We start from the raw sequence: 18,978 nt of genomic DNA, 5'->3' as shown, positions 1-18,978 counted from the left end.
TTTGTTTTCTTTTATGTTGATTAACAAATTGTATAATTATTTTCAATTATATATGGACATACGCTCCATAGTTGTACAAGTATACAAGGATATATTGTACTTTTCATAATAAAACATACTTGAAACAAGAAAAGCCTGTTAATTGTGAAAACAGTTTGTTCTGTGTGTGTGTGTGTGTGTGTGTGTGTGTGTGTGTGTGTGTGTGTGTGTGTGTGTGTGTGTGTGTGTGTGTGTGTGTGTGTGTGTGTGTGTGTGTGTGTGTGTGTGTGTGTCCAGTGTGTGTGTGTGTGTGTGTGTTCAGTGTGTGTGTGTGTGTTTGTCCAGTGTGTGTGTGTGTCCAGTGTGTGTTTTTGTCCAGTGTGTGTGTGTCCAGTGTGTGTGTGTCCAGTGTGTGTGTGTCCAGTGTGTGTGTGTAAGTATAATATATATATAATATTAATATTATTTCAAAGTCCCCAAAGCCCAAAGTGTGTATCACTGACAGAGAGACACCGAGTTGGAGTAAAACAAACCCCAAACCCTGGATAGAGGGGCTCAGTGAATGTGGAGGTGAATGTGATCAGGTGGGTCAGTGTGTCAGAGGAGGCTCTATAGAAGGACAGAGTGCCGGCTGGCCAGTCCAGATACACTCCTACTCTGTGGGAGCTGGAGGAGGGGACGTCTATGGTAGTGTGATTATTATTGTGACAGGCAGAGTAACGGTTGTCATAGCAGTTCAGACTCCAGGACTTGTCATTGGATCCAAGCCTACAGTCATCACCCCTTCCTCTCCTGCTGATTCCTTTATATGTCACTCCTATATCAGCCTCTTCCCCACTCCACTCCACCTCCCAGTAACAGCGACCAGTCAGACCCTCTCTACACAGCACTTGTCTACGGTCCTCAAATCTCTCTGGGTGATCAGGATACGGCTGCTTCTCTCTCCTACGTGTCACCTTTCTGTTCTCCTCAGACAGAGAGAGGAGTCTGTTTACTGTGTTTGGGTCCAGTGTGAGATCACAGACATCTGATGGATGAAACCAGACACAATATTAGAAATCATCATCATTCACATTAGAATGTTAACTCACTTTTCACTAATTAATTTAATGTAGATGTTTCTAGGTATCAAAAGGAGAAGTTATGGTAACTTGAGACTTGTTGAATGATCATATTTAGCCCAAACAACTACCTCTTTCCCAACTGTATTTAATTTATTTATTTATTTTGCTCCTTTGCACCCCATTATTTTTATTTCTACTTTGCACATTCTTCCATTGCAAAACTACCATTCCAGTGTTTTACTTGCTATATTGTATTTACTTTGCCACCATGGCCTTTTTGCCTTTACCTCCCTTCTCACCTCATTTGCTCACATTGTATATAGACTTGTTTATACTGTATTATTGACTGTATGTTTGTTTACTCCATGTGTAACTCTGTGTCGTTGTATCTGTCAAACTGCTTTGCTTTATCTTGGCCAGGTCAACAATTGTAAATGAGAACTTGTTCTCAACTTGCCTACCTGGTTAAATAAAGGTGAAATAAATAAAAATATGTTATACTGTATGGTAATATAAAACACACTTATTCCCATTAATTACACACACACACACACACACACACACACACACACACACACACACACACACACACACACACACACACACACACACACACACACACACACACACACACACATATAACTTTGTCCAGTCAAATCAACTCTTTGTAAACTTTGGTGTCCCTGATTTCTGCTTCTGTAGAACTACAGCTGATATTTAATATGACCGAGTAAGTAATGATGGTGGTCTTTGACTTTGACTTAACTTGAATTAAGACTTATTCTTAGTCATATTCTTCACAGCAGTCAACACTCACATTTTCTAAGTCCAGGTTTCATTCTGTTCTCTCCACCATGTTCCACACTGTAGCGGTAAGCAGAAGAACAGACAGTCATTGAGGATACACACACACACACACACACACACACAGACACACACACACACACACACACACACACACACACGTACATACACACACACACACACACACACACACACACACACACACACACACACAGTGCACACACACACACACACACACACACACACACACACACACACACACACACGTATATAGCATATATCAAGCGAATGTTTGTCTGTGTGTGTCCAGTGTGTGTCTGTGTGTGTCCATTGTGTGTGAGTCCAGTGTGTGTGTGTCCAGAGTGTGTGTGTCCAGTGTGTGTGTCCAGAGTGTGTGTACAGTGTGTGTGTGTCCAGAGTGTGTGTGTCCAGTGTGTGTCCAGTGTGTGTGTGTCCAGTGTGTGTGTGTCCAGAGTGTGTGTGTGTCCAGTATGTGTGTGTCCAGAGTGTGTGTGTCCAGAGTGTGTGTGTCCAGTGTGTGTGTGTCCAGTGTGTCCAGTGTGTGTCCAGTGTGTGTGTGTGTCTGTGTGAGTCCAGCGTGTGTGTGTGTCCAGTGTGTGTGTGTCCTGTGTGTGTGTGTGTCCAGTGTGTGTGTCCTGTGTGTGTGCGTGAGTCCAGTGTGTGTGTCCTGTGTGTGTGTGTGTCCAGTGTGTGTCCAGTGTGTGTTTGTCCAGTGTGTGTGTGTCCAGTGTGTGTTTGTCCCGTTTGTCTGTGTCCAGTGTGTCCAGAGTCATTGAGAGATTTACACTGAACTTTGTTATCATATAACTTTGTCCAAGTGTTGGTCAGAATGTTTGTCTTAACCAGCCTGATAAGTCAAACATGTCTGATATGAACATTGACATAAACCCTCTACATACTTGAGTTTCTCCAGTCTGCAGTGTGGATCCTCCAGTCCAGCAGAGAGCAGTCTGACTCCTGAGTCTCCTGGGTGATTGTAGCTCAGATCCAGCTCTCTCAGGTGTGAGGGGTTTGACCTCAGAGCTGAGACCAGAGAAGCACAGCCTTCCTCTGTGACTAGACAGCCTGACAGCCTGTAAAGAGTCAAATCATATTAAAATCACACTGATATTCTTTGGTGGTGAAAATAGTGGCAGAATATTTTTTCAACATATTCAGATATATCAGTGTCCTGAAACCTGCCATATCTATTCATAAAATAGTGTATCATCATAAAAAATGACAAATGATCAAAGTATTGCCTGCAGATAGAAACATGTATAGTACAAATATTATAGTAGACTGACCAGACCAGTTTAAAAAGCAGTATCAGTCAGAAGACAGACAGTGAGGAATCAGATTTAGATTGAGTATACAGTCCACACCATATCTATTTAGACAGTGAGGTATCAGATTTAGATTGTATTGAGTATACAGTCCACACCATATCTATTTAGACAGTGAGGTATCAGATTTAGATTGTATTGAGTATACAGTCCACACCATATCTATTTAGACAGTGAGGTATCAGATTTAGATTGTATTGAGTATACAGTCCACACCATATCTATTTAGACAGTGAGGTATCAGATTTAGATTGTATTGAGTATACAGTCCACACCATATCTATTTAGACAGTGAGGAATCAGATTTAGATTGTATTGAGTATACAGTCCACACCATATCTATTTAGACAGTGAGGTATCAGATTTAGATTGTATTGAGTATACAGTCCACATCATATCTATTTAGACAGTGAAGCTATACAGTCCACAGTGACTGAAGTAATTTTCAGATGTTTCTAATAAATAAATAAAATAAATTAATCTGATGATGCCTTGATTAATACAAACCATGGATGAATTATGAATAATAATGAGTGAGAAAGTTACAGAGACTACAACAACACATGCTAACCTCTCACCATTACCAATAACAGAGGCTACAACAAAACATGCTAATCTCTCACCATTACCACAACAAAACATACTAACCTCTCACCATTACCATAACAGAGGCTACAACAAAACATGCTAACCTCTCACCATTACCAATAACAGAGGCTACACCACAAAACATGCTAAACAAAACATGCTAACCTCTCACCATTACCAATAACAGAGGTTACAACAAAACATACTAACCTCTCACCATTACCAATAACAGAGGCTACAACAAAAACATGCTAACCTCTCACCATTACCAATAACAGAGGCTACAACAAAACATGCTAACCTCTCACCAATAACAGAGGCTACAACAAAACATGCTAACCTCTCACCATTACCAATAACAGAGGTTACAACAAAACATACTAACCTCTCACCATTACCAATAACAGAGGCTACAACAAAACATGCTAACCTCTCACCATTACCAATAACAGAGGCTACAACAAAACATGCTAACCTCACCATTACCAATAACAGAGGCTACAACAAAACATGCTAACCTCTCACCATTACCAATAACAGAGACTACAACAAAACATGCTAACCTCTCACCATTACCAATAACAGAGACTACAACAAAACATGCTAACCTCTCACCATTACCAATAACAGAGACTACAACAAAACATGCTAACCTCTCACCATTACCAATAACAGAGACTACAACAAAACATGCTAACCTCTCACCATTACCAATAACAGAGGATACAACAAAACATGCTAACCTCTCACCATTACCAATAACAGAGACTACAACAAAACATGCTAACCTCTCACCATTACCAATAACAGAGACTACAACAAAACATGCTAACCTCTCACCATTACCAATAACAGAGGCTACAACAAAACATACTAACCTCTCACCATTACCAATAACAGAGACTACAACAAAACATGCTAACCTCTCACCATTACCAATAACAGAGACTACAACAAAACATGCTAACCTCTCACCATTACCAAAAACAGAGACTACAACAAAACATGCTAACCTCTCACCATTACCAATAACAGAGACTACAACAAAACATGCTAACCTCTCACCATTACCAATAACAGAGGCTACAACAAAACATGCTAACCTCTCACCATTACCAATAACAGAGGCTACAACAAAACATGCTAACCTCTCACCATTACCAATAACAGAGGCTACAACAAAACATGCTAACCTCTCACCATTACCAATAACAGAGACTACAACAAAACATGCTAACCTCTCACCATTACCAATAACAGAGGCTACAACAAACATGCTAACCTCTCACCATTACCAATAACAGAGGCTACAACAAAACATGCTAACCTCTCACCATTACCAATAACAGAGGATACAACAAAACATGCTAACCTCTCACCATTACCAATAACATAGGCTACAACAAAACATGCTAACCTCTCACCATTACCAATAACAGAGGCTACAACAAAACATGCTAACCTCTCACCATTACCAATAACAGAGGCTACAAACAAAACATGCTAACCTCTCACCATTACCAATAACAGAGGATACAACAAAACATGCTGACCTCTCACCATTACCAATAACAGAGGATACAACAAAACATGCTAACCTCTCACCATTACCAATAACAGAGGTTACAACAAAACATGCTAACCTCTCACCATTACCAATAACAGAGGACTCCTTCAATGGGGCGTTTTCACAACAAAACATGCTAACCTCTCACCATTACCAATAACAGAGGCTACAACAAAACATGCTAACCTCTCACCATTACCAATAACAGAGACTTTACAACAAAACATGCTAACCTCTCACCATTACCAATAACAGAGGCTACAACAAAACATGCTAACCTCTCACCATTACCAATAACAGAGGCTTCAACAAAACATGCTAACCTCTAACCATTACCAATAACAGAGGCTATTATTGAAAAATAAATGTACAAAACATGCTAACCTCTCACCATTTTTTTTTATTTTAATCAATAACAGAGGATACAACAAAACATGCTAACCTCTCACCATTACCAATAACAGGACTATCAACAAAACATGCTAACCTCTCACCATTACCAATATTTTTGCATTCAGAGGAGATTAGCTGAATATACTGATATTTGTGCCTCTATAACAGACTTATTCAAATGGAAACATAACTATTTTTAACTAAACAGTAAAATATAATATGAATTCCCTCAAATAAAAGGTGACATTCTGTACTGTCTCCTAATATGAAACATTATATCTCAAATCCAAAATGCTGGAGCAGAGCACCACATTTAAACTGTAAGCTTCACTGTCCAAACACATATGGTGTGGACTATGTGTGTCTGGTAAACACATGTGGATCTGGTGAACAGTTATCACTTGTTGACCAACTACAGGAATACTGACCTCAGAGTCTCCAGTTTACAGTGGGGATTCCCCAGTCCAGCAGAGAGCAGCTTCACTCCTGAATCCTTCAGGTCATTGTTACTCAGGTCCAGCTCTCTCAGGTGTGAGGGGTTTGACTCCAGAGCTGAGACCAGAGAAGCACAGCCTTCCTCTGTGACTCCACAGCCTGACAGCCTGACAAAGAGATCATCATGACTTCACAAACACACTGTTAATTTAACACCAGTAGTGTAGAAGGACAATGGTAGATGCATTTGGTTTATTCTCTCAAAGAACATATAGATTCATCTTCCATCTCCTAGAATTGTATGGTCATATTGTTATACTAATGTGAAAATCAATGCATTTATTCAATATTATTCAATATAATATTATATACATATTATAATGCAGATTACTCAAAAATTAATATTTCTTCCTGATGATTAGTTCTGATATTTACTCACAGAACAACTCTGGAGGCTTTGACCACTGGCAGCAGCCTCAGAAGACCTTCCTCTGATCTGGAGTATTTCTTCAGGTCAAACACATCCAGCTCCTTTTCTGAAGTCAGCAACACAAAGACCAGAGCTGACCACTGTGCAGGTGACAGTTTGGGTTTTGAGAGACTTCCTGATCTCAGGTATCTTTGGATCTCCTCCACTAGAGAATGGTCATTCAGTTCATTCAGACAGTGGAACAGATTGATGCTCCTCTCTGGAGAGGGATTCTCCCTGATCTTCTCCTTGATGTAATTGACTGTTTCTTCATGGCTCTGTGAGCTGCTTCTTGTCTTTGTCAGTAGACCTTGTAAGTGCTTCTGATTGGACTCCAGTGAGAGGCCCAGAAGGAAGCGGAGGAAAAGGTCCAGGTTTCCCGTCTCACTTTGTAAGGCTTTATCCACAGCACTCTTGTAGAAAGTAACTTCAGCATTGTCTCTGAAGAGCAAAGAAAAGATCCTGGACTTTGTTTGCAGTTTGTCCATTAGATGCTCATTGTTGTTGATGAATGAGAGGAACACATATACAGCAGCCAGAAACTCCTGAATGCTCAGATGAACAAAGCAGTACACCTTGTACTGGTACAGCCCACATTCCTCTTTAAAGAGCTGTGTGCACAATCCTGAGTACACTGAGGCTTCATTGACATCAATGCCAGCCTCTTTCAGGTCTTCTTCATAGAAAATCAGATTGCCCTTCACAAGCTGTTGAAAAGCCAGTTTTCCCAGTGACAGAATGCTCTCTTTATTCCAGTGTGGACCTGTCTCTTCTTTCCCAAGATACTTTTCATTCTTCTGTTTGGTATGAAACACCACAAGGTGTGTGTACATCTCAGTCAGAGTCTTGGGCATCTCTTCTCTCTTATGTTCCAGCATGTGTTCAAGGACTGTTGCAGAAATCCAACAGAAGACTGGAATGTGGCACATGATGTGGAGACTCCTTGATGTCTTTATGTGTGAGATGATTCTGTTGGCCAGGTCCTCATCCCTGAATCTCTTCCTGAAGTACTCCTCCTTCTGTGGGTCATTGAACCCTCGTACCTCTGTCACCTGGTCAACACACCCTGAAGGGATCTTATTGGCTGCTGCAGGTCGGGTAGTTATCCAGAGGAGAGCAGAGGGAAGCAGATTTCCCTTGATGAGATTTGTCAGCAGAACATCCACTGAGGTTGACTCTGTGACGTCACAACAGATCTTGTTCTTCTGGAAGTCTAGGGGCAGTCGGCACTCATCCAGACCATCAAAGATGAACAGAACTTTGTACTTGTTGTAGATGGAGATTCCTGATTGTTTGGTTTCCATTGAGAAGTGATTAAGAAGTTCAATGAAAGTGTGTTTGTCCTCTTTCATCAAATTCAGCTCCCGGAAAGGGAATGAAAATACAAATTGGACATCCTGATTTGCTTTTCCTTCAGCCCAGTCCAGAATGAACTTCTGCACAGAGACTGTTTTTCCAATGCCAGCGACTCCCTTTGTCAGCACAGTTCTGATACATTTGTCTTGTCCAGTTAAGGGTTTGAAGATGTCGTTACATTTGATTGGAGTCTCTGGTCTTGCTTGTTTCCTGGTTGTTGTCTCAATCTGTCTCAGCTCATGTTCATTATTGACCTCTCCTGTTCCACCCTCTGTGATGTAGAGCTCTGTGTAGATCTTATTGAGAAGTGTTGGGTTTCCTTGTTTAGCGATCCCCTCAAATACACATTGAAACTTCTTCTTTAGATTAGATTTGAGTTCACGTTGGCAAATCACAGCAAGCTCATCTGAATCTAGAAATAACACAGAGGATATTAATATTACATCTGTTTTAATGCCTACAGTATTGTAGGACTGTTATAAAGTTGTAAATTATAATAATTTATTCTCTTAACTGACTGTATAAATGTGTAAATGTTTTCATAATGCATTACAGACTGGTGTGACTGATTATATTATTATTGGTATTATTGATGGTATTATTAATGTTCTCTCTCTAAATTAATCACCACAACAAATCCCTGCTGCTACTTGATGAGGTCACGAGGTGTTGTGTTAAGGCTGCAACAATATCATTGAGTTACACAGCTACTTTAGCTGTACTTTAGCTACATCTTTTAAATGTTATAAAACATCATTCAACATGAGGCAGACAGATCTTACATTTCTCCAGTGTGTCAGCAAGCTCCTTCTGGTTCATTTTCCTCAGGATGTGCAGTGTGATCTTCAGAGCCCCCTCTCTAGCACTGCTCTCCTGCTTCTCATCTTCAGCATCCACCACTTCCTTATCCTGCTTCTGACTCTCAAAGCCTTCTGGGAGTTCTGGACTAAGAATCCTCTTGAACATCTTCAGCTCGTTCTTCACAAATGTCAGAATTTTCTCTTCAAGCAACTGAAATAAATAAAGTAAATAAGTTAAGCAAGAGAATAAATGCTTTCTCATTAACGCATTAATGAATGATTGACAGATCAACTTTACTTGAGGTAAACAAAAACAAATGTACATAACAGGACCACATACACTGAATATGGAGGCCAGGTCTGTTTGATGACTCTGGGAAGACTGACCACTGAGAATCTCTGACTCTGATCTCCCTGTTGGTTTCTGTGGACAAACATGAGGTTACATCTCCTCATCCAGGAGTACACACACACACACACACACACACACACACACACACACACACACACACACACACACACACACACACACACACACACACACACACACACACACACACACACACACACACACACACACACACACACACACACACACACACACACGGAGGGAATGTTGTGTTTGTTTAATATTGTTTTAGGACTATGAAAATGGACAAAAGGATTAGCCTATGGATTATGAAAACAACAACAATAAATGGGAAAATGGGAGGAGAAATGACTAGAGACAGTGTTGTTTAACTCACTGACCAGGACCCATGAGTTCTTCTTACCTTTGTTCAGTAGAAAAGTCTCCCTCTCTAAACTCTATAGGTTGATCCATAGACCGGTCACTCTTCATGGACACACAGCTGGGAACAGGGGAGGCTGGTCTCTCCTGCTTGATTGGTCTTCAACACAACAGAGACAAACATTACATCTCTCATCTACTCTGAGCTCAGATGGGGAAACATAAGAAGAGTTTCATTCCAAAACACTATATATCACTTTTCAGAAATGTTAGTAAATTAGCTTTTATTGTTCAAAGCATTTCTGAAAGAGATTGGTGTGTTTTTTCACTATCTAATCATGGGATTGTTCACTAGTTAATCATGGGGTTGTTCACTATCTAATCATGGGGTTGTTCACTATCTAATCATGGGATTGTTCACTATCTAATCATGGGGTTGTTCACTATCTAATCATGGGGTTGTTCACTATCTAATCATGGGGTTGTTCACTATCTAATCATGGGATTGTTCACTAGCTAATCATGGGGTTGTTCACTATCTAATCATGGGGTTGTTCACTAGCTAATCATGGGATTGTTCACTATCTAATCATGGGGTTGTTCACTAGTTAATCATGGGGTTGTTCACTATCTAATCATGGGATTGTTCACTATCTAATCATGGGGTTGTTCACTATCTAATCATGGGGTTGTTCACTATCTAATCATGGGATTGTTCACTATCTAATCATGGGATTGTTCACTATCTAATCATGGGATTGTTCACTATCTAATCATGGGGTTGTTCACTATCTAATCATGGGATTGTTCACTATCTAATCATGGGGTTGTTCACTATTAATCATGGGATTGTTCACTATCTAATCATGGGGTTGTTCACTATCTAATCATGGGATTGTTCACTATCTAATCATGGGGTTGTTCACTAGTTAATCATGGGGTTGTTCACTATCTAATCATGGGGTTGTTCACTATCTAATCATGGGATTGTTCACTATCTAATCATGGGGTTGTTCACTATCTAATCATGGGGTTGTTCACTATCTAATCATGGGATTGTTCACTATCTAATCATGGGATTGTTCACTATCTAATCATGGGGTTGTTCACTATCTAATCATGGGATTGTTCACTATCTAATCATGGGATTGTTCACTATCTAATCATGGGATTGTTCACTATCTAATCATGGGGTTGTTCACTATCTAATCATGGGGTTGTTCACTATCTAATCATGGGGTTGTTCACTATCTAATCAATCATGGGGGGTTGTTCACTATCTAATCATGGGGTTGTTCACTATCTAATCATGGGGTTGTTCACTATCTAATCATGGGGTTGTTCACTATCTAATCATGGGATTGTTCACTATCTAATCATGTTCACTATCTAATCATGGGATTGTTCACTATCTAATCATGGGATTGTTCACTATCTAATCATGGGATTGTTCACTATCTAATCATGGGATTGTTCACTAGTTAATCATGGGATTGTTCACTATCTAATCATGGGGTTGTTCACTATCTAATCATGGGATTGTTCACTATCTAATCATGGGATTGTTCACTATCTAATCATGGGATTGTTCACTATCTAATCATGGGATTGTTCACTATCTAATCATGGGGTTGTTCACTATCTAATCATGGGGTTGTTCACTATCTAATCATGGGATTGTTCACTATCTAATCATGGGATTGTTCACTATCTAATCATGGGATTGTTCACTATCTAATCATGGGGTTGTTCACTATCTAATCATGGGGTTGTTCACTATCTAATCATGGGGTTGTTCACTATCTAATCATGGGGTTGTTCACTATCTAATCATGGGGTTGTTCACTATCTAATCATGGGGTTGTTCACTATCTAATCATGGGGTTGTTCACTATCTAATCATCACTAAATCATGGGATTGTTCACTATCTAATCATGGGATTGTTCACTGGGATTGTTCACTATCTAATCATGGGGTTGTTCACTATCTAATCATGGGGTTGTTCACTATCTAATCATGGGGTTGTTCACTATCTAATCATGGGATTGTTCACTATCTAATCATGGGGTTGTTCACTATCTAATCATGGGATTGTTCACTATCTAATCAATCATGGGGTTGTTCACTATCTAATCATGGGGTTGTTCACTAGGGGATTGTTCACTATCTAATCATGGGATTGTTCACTATCTAATCATCTAATCATGGGGTTGTTCACTATCTAATCATGGGGTTGTTCACTATCTAATCATGGGGGGTTGTTCACTATCTAATCATGGGGTTGTTCACTATCTAATCATGGGATTGTTCACTATCTAATCATGGGATTGTTCACTAGTTAATCATGGGGTTGTTCACTATCTAATCTATGGGATTGTTCACTATCTAATCATGGGGTTGTTCACTATCTAATCATGGGATTGTTCACTAGTTAATCATGGGATTGTTCACTATCTAATCATGGGATTGTTCACTATCTAATCATGGGATTGTTCACTAGTTAATCATGGGATTGTTCACTATCTAATCATGGGGTTGTTCACTATCTAATCATGGGGTTGTTCACTATCTAATCATGGGGTTGTTCACTATCTAATCATGGGATTGTTCACTATCTAATCATGGGGTTGTTCACTATCTAATCATGGGGTTGTTCACTATCTAATCATGGGGTTGTTCACTATCTAATCATGGGGTTGTTCACTATCTAATCATGGGGTTGTTCACTATCTAATCATGGGATTGTTCACTATCTAATCATGGGATTGTTCACTATCTAATCATGGGATTGTTCACTATCTAATCATGGGGTTGTTCACTATCTAATCATGGGGTTGTTCACTATCTAATCATGGGATTGTTCACTATCTAATCATGTGGTTGTTCACTATCTAATCATGGGGTTGTTCACTATCTAATCATGGGGTTGTTCACTAAATCATGGGATTGTTCACTATCTAATCATGGGGTTGTTCACTATCTAATCATGGGGTTGTTCACTATCTAATCATGGGGTTGTTCACTATCTAATCATGGGATTGTTCACTATCTAATCATGGGGTTGTTCACTATCTAATCATGGGGTTGTTCACTAGGGGTTAATCAATCATGGGATTGTTCACTATCTAATCATGGGGTTGTTCACTATCTAATCATGGGGTTGTTCATAGGGGTTGTTCACTATCTAATCATGGGATTGTTCACTATCTAATCATGGGATTGTTCACTAGTTAATCATGGGATTGTTCACTATCTAATCATGGGATTGTTCACTATCTAATCATGGGGTTGTTCATATCTAATCATGGGTTGTTCACTATCTAATCATGGGGTTGTTCACTATCTAATCATGGGGTTGTTCATATCTAATCATGGGGTTGTTCACTATCTAATCATGGGGTTGTTCACTATCTAATCATGGGGTTGTTCACTAATCTAATCATGGGATTGTTCACTATCTAATCATGGGATTGTTCACTATCTAATCATGGGGTTGTTCACTATCTAATCATGGGGTTGTTCACTATCTAATCATGGGATTGTTCACTATCTAATCATGGGATTGTTCACTATCTAATCATGGGAATTGTTCACTATCTAATCATAATCATTGTTCACTATTAATCATGGGATTGTTCACTATAATCATGGGATTGTTCACTATCTAATCATGGGGTTGTTCACTATCTAATCATGGGGTTGTTCACTATCTAATCATGGGATTGTTCACTATCATAATATCTAATCATGGGGTTGTTCACTATCTAATCATGGGATTGTTCACTATCTAATCATGGGATTGTTCACTATCTAATCATGGGGTTGTTCACTATCTAATCATGGGATTGTTCACTATCTAATCATGGGGTTGTTCACTAGTTAATCATCACTATCTAATCATGGGATTGTTCACTATCTAATCATGGGATTGTTCACTATCTAATCATGGGGTTGTTCACTATCTAATCATGGGGTTGTTCACTATCTAATCATGGGGTTGTTCACTATCTAATCATGGGATTGTTCACTAGCTAATCATGGGATTGTTCACTATCTAATCATGGGATTGTTCACTATCTAATCATGGGGTTGTTCACTATCTAATCATGGGATTGTTCACTATCTAATCATGGGATTGTTCACTATCTAATCATGGGATTGTTCACTATCTAATCATGGGATTGTTCACTATCTAATCATGGGATTGTTCACTAGCTAATCATGGGGTTGTTCACTATCTAATCATGGGATTGTTCACTATCTAATCATGGGGTTGTTCACTATCTAATCATGGGATTGTTCACTATCTAATCATGGGGTTGTTCACTATCTAATCATGGGGTTGTTCACTATCTAATCATGGGGTTGTTCACTAGTTAATCATGGGATTGTTCACTAGTTAATCATGGGATTGTTCACTATCTAATCATGGGGTTGTTCACTATCTAATCATGGGATTGTTCACTATCTAATCATGGGATTGTTCACTATCTAATCATGGGGTTGTTCACTATCTAATCATGGGGTTGTTCACTATCTAATCATGGGGTTGTTCACTATCTAATCATGGGATTGTTCACTATCTAATCATGGGATTGTTCACTATCTAATCATGGGATTGTTCACTATCTAATCATGGGATTGTTCACTAGTCTAATCATGGGATTGTTCACTATCTAATCATGGGATTGTTCACTATCTAATCATGGGATTGTTCACTATCTAATCATGGGATTGTTCACTATCTAATCATGGGGTTGTTCACTATCTAATCATGGGATTGTTCACTATCTAATCATGGGATTGTTCACTATCTAATCATGGGATTGTTCACTATCTAATCATGGGATTGTTCACTATCTAATCATGGGGTTGTTCACTATCTAATCATGGGATTAATCATGGGATTGTTCACTATCTAATCATGGGGTTGTTCACTAATCATGGGATTGTTCACTAATCATGGGATTGTTCACTATCTAATCATGGGGTTGTTCACTAGTTAATCATGGGATTGTTCACTATCTAATCATGGGATTGTTCACTATCTAATCATGGGATTGTTCACTAGTTAATCATGGGGATTGTTCACTATCTAATCATACTATCTAATCATGGGATTGTTCACTATCTAATCATGGGGTTGTTCACTATCTAATCATGGGATTGTTCACTATCTAATCATGGGATTGTTCACTATCTAATCATGGGGTTGTTCACTATCTAATCATGGGATTGTTCACTATCTAATCATGGGATTGTTCACTAATCTATCTAATCATGGGATTGTTCACTATCTAATCATGGGGTTGTTCACTATCTAATCATGGGGTTGTTCACTATCTAATCATGGGGTTGTTCACTATCTAATCATGGGATTGTTCCTATCTATCTAATCATGGGGTTGTTCACTATCTAATCATGGGGTTGTTCACTATCTAATCATGGGGTTGTTCACTATCTAATCATGGGATTGTTCACTATCTAATCATGGGGTTGTTCACTATCTAATCATGGGATTGTTCACTAGTTAATCATATGGGTTCACTAGGATTGTTCACTATCTAATCATGGGATTGTTCACTATCTAATCATGGGGTTGTTCACTATCTAATCATGGGGTTGTTCACTATCTAATCATGGGGTTGTTCACTATCTAATCATGGGGTTGTTCACTATCTAATCATGGGGTTGTTCACTATCTAATCATGGGGTTGTTCACTATCTAATCATGGGGTTGTTCACTATCTAATCATGGGGTTGTTCACTATCTAATCATGGGGTTGTTCACTATCTAATCATGGGATTGTTCACTATCTAATCATGGGATTGTTCACTATCTAATCATGGGATTGTTCTCTATCTAATCATGGGATTGTTCACTATCTAATCATGGGGTTGTTCACTATCTAATCATGGGGTTGTTCACTATCTAATCATGGGGTTGTTCACTATCTAATCATGGGGTTGTTCACTATCTAATCATGGGGTTGTTCACTATCTAATCATGGGGTTGTTCACTAATCATGGGGTTGTTCACTAGGGATTGTTCACTATCTAATCATGGGGTTGTTCACTATCTAATCATGGGGTTGTTCACTATCTAATCATGGGATTGTTCACTATCTAATCATGGGATTGTTCACTATCTAATCATGGGATTGTTCACTATCTAATCATGGGGTTGTTCACTATCTAATCATGGGGTTGTTCACTATCTAATCATGGGGTTGTTCACTATCTAATCATGGGGTTGTTCACTATCTAATCATGGGATTGTTCACTATCTAATCATGGGATTGTTCACTATCTAATCATGGGATTGTTCACTATCTAATCATGGGGTTGTTCACTAGCTAATCATGGGATTGTTCAATGACAGATATGTATTTGTTTAAAATCACTTGATGTTTTCATTTCAGAGAAACAAATAATCATGTTTTTTTCTGCAAAATGCTATATATTTGCCTCACTCTCAAATGTTACCGACCGGAATAATGAGGCTATAAGGAGAACCAGTACTGAGTCAATGTGCAGGGTACCAGGTAGTTGAGGTAATAATGAGACTATAAGGAGAACCAGTACTGAGTCAATGTGCAGGGTACCAGGTAGTTGAGGTAATAATGAGACTATAGGGAGTACCAGTACTGAGTCAATGTGCAGGGTACCAGGTAGTTGAGGTAATAATGAGACTATAAGGAGAACCAGTACTGAGTCAATGTGCAGGGTACCAGGTAGTTGAGGTAATAATGAGACTATAAGGAGTACCAGTACTGAGTCAATGTGCAGGGTACCAGGTAGTTGAGGTAATAATGAGACTATAAGGAGTACCAGTACTGAGTCAATGTGCAGGGTACCAGGTAGTTGAGGTAATAATGAGACTATAAGGAGTACCAGTACTGAGTCAATGTGCAGGGTACCAGGTAGTTGAGGTAATAATGAGACTATAAGGAGAACCAGTACTGAGTCAATGTGCAGGGTACCAGGTAGTTGAGGTAATAATGAGACTATAAGGAGTACCAGTACTGAGTCAATGTGCAGGGTACCAGGTAGTTGAGGTAATAATGAGACTATAAGGAGTACCAGTACTGAGTCAATGTGCAGGTTACCAGGTAGTTGAGGTAATAATGAGACTATAGGGAGTACCAGTACTGAGTCAATGTGCAGGGTACCAGGTAGTTGAGGTAATAATGAGACTATAAGGAGTACCAGTACTGAGTCAATGTGCAGGGTACCAGGTAGTTGAGGTAATAATGAGACTATAAGGAGTACCAGTACTGAGTCAATGTGCAGGGTACCAGGTAGTTGAGGTAATAATGAGACTATAAGGAGAACCAGTACTGAGTCAATGTGCAGGGTACCAGGTAGTTGAGGTAATAATGAGACTATAAGGAGTACCAGTACTGAGTCAATGTGCAGGGTACCAGGTAGTTGAGGTAATAATGAGACTATAAGGAATACCAGTACTGAGTCAATGTGCAGGGTACCAGGTAGTTGAGGTAATAATGAGACTATAAGGAGTACCAGTACTGAGTCAATGTGCAGGGTACCAGGTAGTTGAGGTAATAATGAGACTATAAGGAGTACCAGTACTGAGTCAATGTGCAGGGTACCAGGTAGTTGAGGTAATAATGAGACTATAAGGAGTACCAGTACTGAGTCAATGTGCAGGGTACCAGGTAGTTGAGGTAATAATGAGACTATAAGGAGTACCAGTACTGAGTCAATGTGCAGGGTACCAGGTAGTTGAGGTAATAATGAGACTATAAGGAGTACCAGTACTGAGTCAATGTGCAGGGTACCAGGTAGTTGAGGTAATAATGAGACTATAAGGAGTACCAGTACTGAGTCAATGTGCAGGGTACCAGGTAGTTGAGGTAATAATGAGACTATAAGGAGTACCAGTACTGAGTCAATGTGCAGGGTACCAGGTAGTTGAGGTAATAATGAGACTATAAGGAGTACCAGTACTGAGTCAATGTGCAGGGTACCAGGTAGTTGAGGTAATAATGAGGCTATAAGGAGTACCAGTACTGAGTCAATGTGCAGGGTACCAGGTAGTTGAGGTAATAATGAGACTATAAGGAGTACCAGTACTGAGTCAATGTGCAGGGTACCAGGTAGTTGAGGTAATAATGAGACTATAAGGAGTACCAGTACTGAGTCAATGTGCAGGGGTACCAGGTAGTTGAGGTAATAATGAGGCTATAAGGAGTACCAGTACTGAGTCAATGTGCAGGGTACCAGGTAGTTGAGGTAATAATGAGACTATAAGGAGTACCAGTACTGAGTCAATGTGCAGGGTACCAGGTAGTTGAGGTAATAATGAGACTATAAGGAGTACCAGTACTGAGTCAATGTGCAGGGTACCAGGTAGTTGAGGTAATAATGAGACTATAAGGAGTACCAGTACTGAGTCAATGTGCAGGGGTACCAGGTAGTTGAGGTAATAATGAGGCTATAAGGAGTACCAGTACTGAGTCAATGTGCAGGGTACCAGGTAGTTGAGGTAATAATGAGACTATAAGGAGTACCAGTACTGAGTCAATGTGCAGGGTACCAGGTAGTTGAGGTAATAATGAGACTATAAGGAGTACCAGTACTGAGTCAATGTGGAGGGTACCAGGTAGTTGAGGTAATAATGAGACTATAAGGAGTACCAGTACTGAGTCAATGTGGAGGGTACCAGGTAGTTGAGGTAATAATGAGACTATAAGGAGTACCAGTACTGAGTCAATGTGGAGGGTACCAGGTAGTTGAGGTAATAATGAGACTATAAGGAGTACCAGTACTGAGTCAATGTGCAGGGTACCAGGTAGTTGAGGTAATAATGAGACTATAAGGAGAAACAGTACTGAGTCAATGTGCAGGGTACCAGGTAGTTGAGGTAATAATGAGACTATAATGGAGGTAATATCCACATAGGGGTAAAAGTGACTACGCAATCTGGATAGAGTTTACATCTCCACATCCAGGAGTGCACACACACACACACACACACACACACACACTCACACACACACACACACACACACACACACACACACACACACACACACACACACACACACACACACACACACACACACACACACACACACACACACACACACACAGGGAGGGAATGTTGTGTTTGTTTAATATTGTTTTAGGACTATGAAATGGACAATATGATGAGCCTATGGATTATGAAAACAACAACAATAAATGGGAAAATGGGAGGAGAAATGACTAGAGACAGTGTTGTTTAACTCACTGACCAGGACCCATGAGTTCTTCTTACCTTTGTTCAGTAGAAAAGTATCCCAATCTAAACAGTATAGGTAGACCCATAGACTGGTCACTCTTCATGGACACACAGCTGGGAACAGGGGAGGCTGGTCTCTCCTGCTTGATTGGTCTTCAACACAACAGAGACAAACATTACATCTCTCATCTCCTCTGAG

General features: G+C 39.7%; 1 protein-coding gene, 2 long non-coding RNA genes and 1 pseudogene across 11 annotated transcripts in view; 1 reads left to right on the top strand and 3 right to left on the bottom strand.

Annotated features, from left to right (window-relative positions):
• Positions 1-18,208, top strand: part of LOC127920485 (uncharacterized) — a 133,375-nt gene extending 115,167 nt beyond the window's left edge. Inside the window, exons 5-8 of one of the 5 annotated variants that reach the window (XR_008106363.1) lie at positions 16,150-16,212; positions 16,339-16,653; positions 16,717-16,842; positions 16,906-18,208. This is a non-coding gene — a long non-coding RNA (uncharacterized LOC127920485). Of the gene's footprint in view, positions 1-15,580; positions 16,654-16,716; positions 16,843-16,905 lie in introns of those variants that run through there. The other 4 variants (XR_008106367.1, XR_008106366.1, XR_008106364.1 and 1 more) reach the window with 4 other exon arrangements.
• Positions 1-18,961, bottom strand: part of LOC127920482 (NLR family CARD domain-containing protein 3-like) — a 153,370-nt pseudogene extending 134,409 nt beyond the window's left edge.
• Positions 233-9,229, bottom strand: LOC127920484 (NLR family CARD domain-containing protein 3-like). Of its 2 annotated transcripts, none has more exons than XM_052504566.1 (7): positions 9,142-9,229; positions 8,784-9,012; positions 6,616-8,413; positions 6,287-6,343; positions 2,768-2,884; positions 1,861-1,907; positions 233-1,006 (listed from the first exon to the last, which is right to left on the bottom strand). In XM_052504566.1, the coding sequence occupies exons 2-7, from the start codon at positions 8,965-8,967 to the stop codon at positions 447-449; spliced, it is 2,763 nt and encodes a 920-aa protein (XP_052360526.1). In that variant the 5' UTR covers positions 8,968-9,012; positions 9,142-9,229; the 3' UTR covers positions 233-446. The 2 variants fall into 2 exon arrangements, with proteins under 2 accessions (XP_052360526.1, XP_052360525.1); XM_052504565.1 differs by having other exon boundaries at positions 236-1,006; positions 2,768-2,941; positions 6,170-6,343.
• Positions 3,861-5,632, bottom strand: LOC127920490 (uncharacterized). Of its 4 annotated transcripts, none has more exons than XR_008106380.1 (4): positions 5,582-5,632; positions 4,840-4,974; positions 4,167-4,256; positions 3,861-3,885 (listed from the first exon to the last, which is right to left on the bottom strand). It is a non-coding gene; the product is annotated as an uncharacterized LOC127920490 (long non-coding RNA). The 4 variants fall into 4 exon arrangements; XR_008106381.1 differs by lacking the exon at positions 5,582-5,632 and adding an exon at positions 5,490-5,540; XR_008106378.1 differs by lacking the exon at positions 5,582-5,632 and adding an exon at positions 5,199-5,250.
• Positions 18,962-18,978: the final 17 nt, after the last annotated feature.

Source organism: Oncorhynchus keta, unplaced genomic scaffold, assembly GCF_023373465.1.
Source record: "Oncorhynchus keta strain PuntledgeMale-10-30-2019 unplaced genomic scaffold, Oket_V2 Un_contig_195_pilon_pilon, whole genome shotgun sequence".
In the NCBI taxonomy this organism is placed as follows: domain Eukaryota; kingdom Metazoa; phylum Chordata; class Actinopteri; order Salmoniformes; family Salmonidae; genus Oncorhynchus; species Oncorhynchus keta.
The sequence above is the reverse complement of the archived record's forward strand: the minus strand, read 5'-3'. Positions and strand labels throughout refer to the sequence as shown.

Bases quoted from the DNA above. Each gene is read 5' to 3' on its own strand.
- LOC127920484 (XM_052504565.1), bottom strand. From the start codon at position 8,967: ATGTTCAAGAGGATTCTTAGTCCAGAACTCCCAGAAGGCTTTGAGAGT. The intron at 8,414-8,783 runs GTAAGATCTGTC...TGTTATTTCTAG, and splicing joins TGCTGACACACTGGAGAAAT to ATTCAGATGAGCTTGCTGTG. The intron at 1,007-1,860 runs GTGAGTGTTGAC...TTCATCCATCAG, and splicing joins GAAACCTGGACTTAGAAAAT to ATGTCTGTGATCTCACACTG.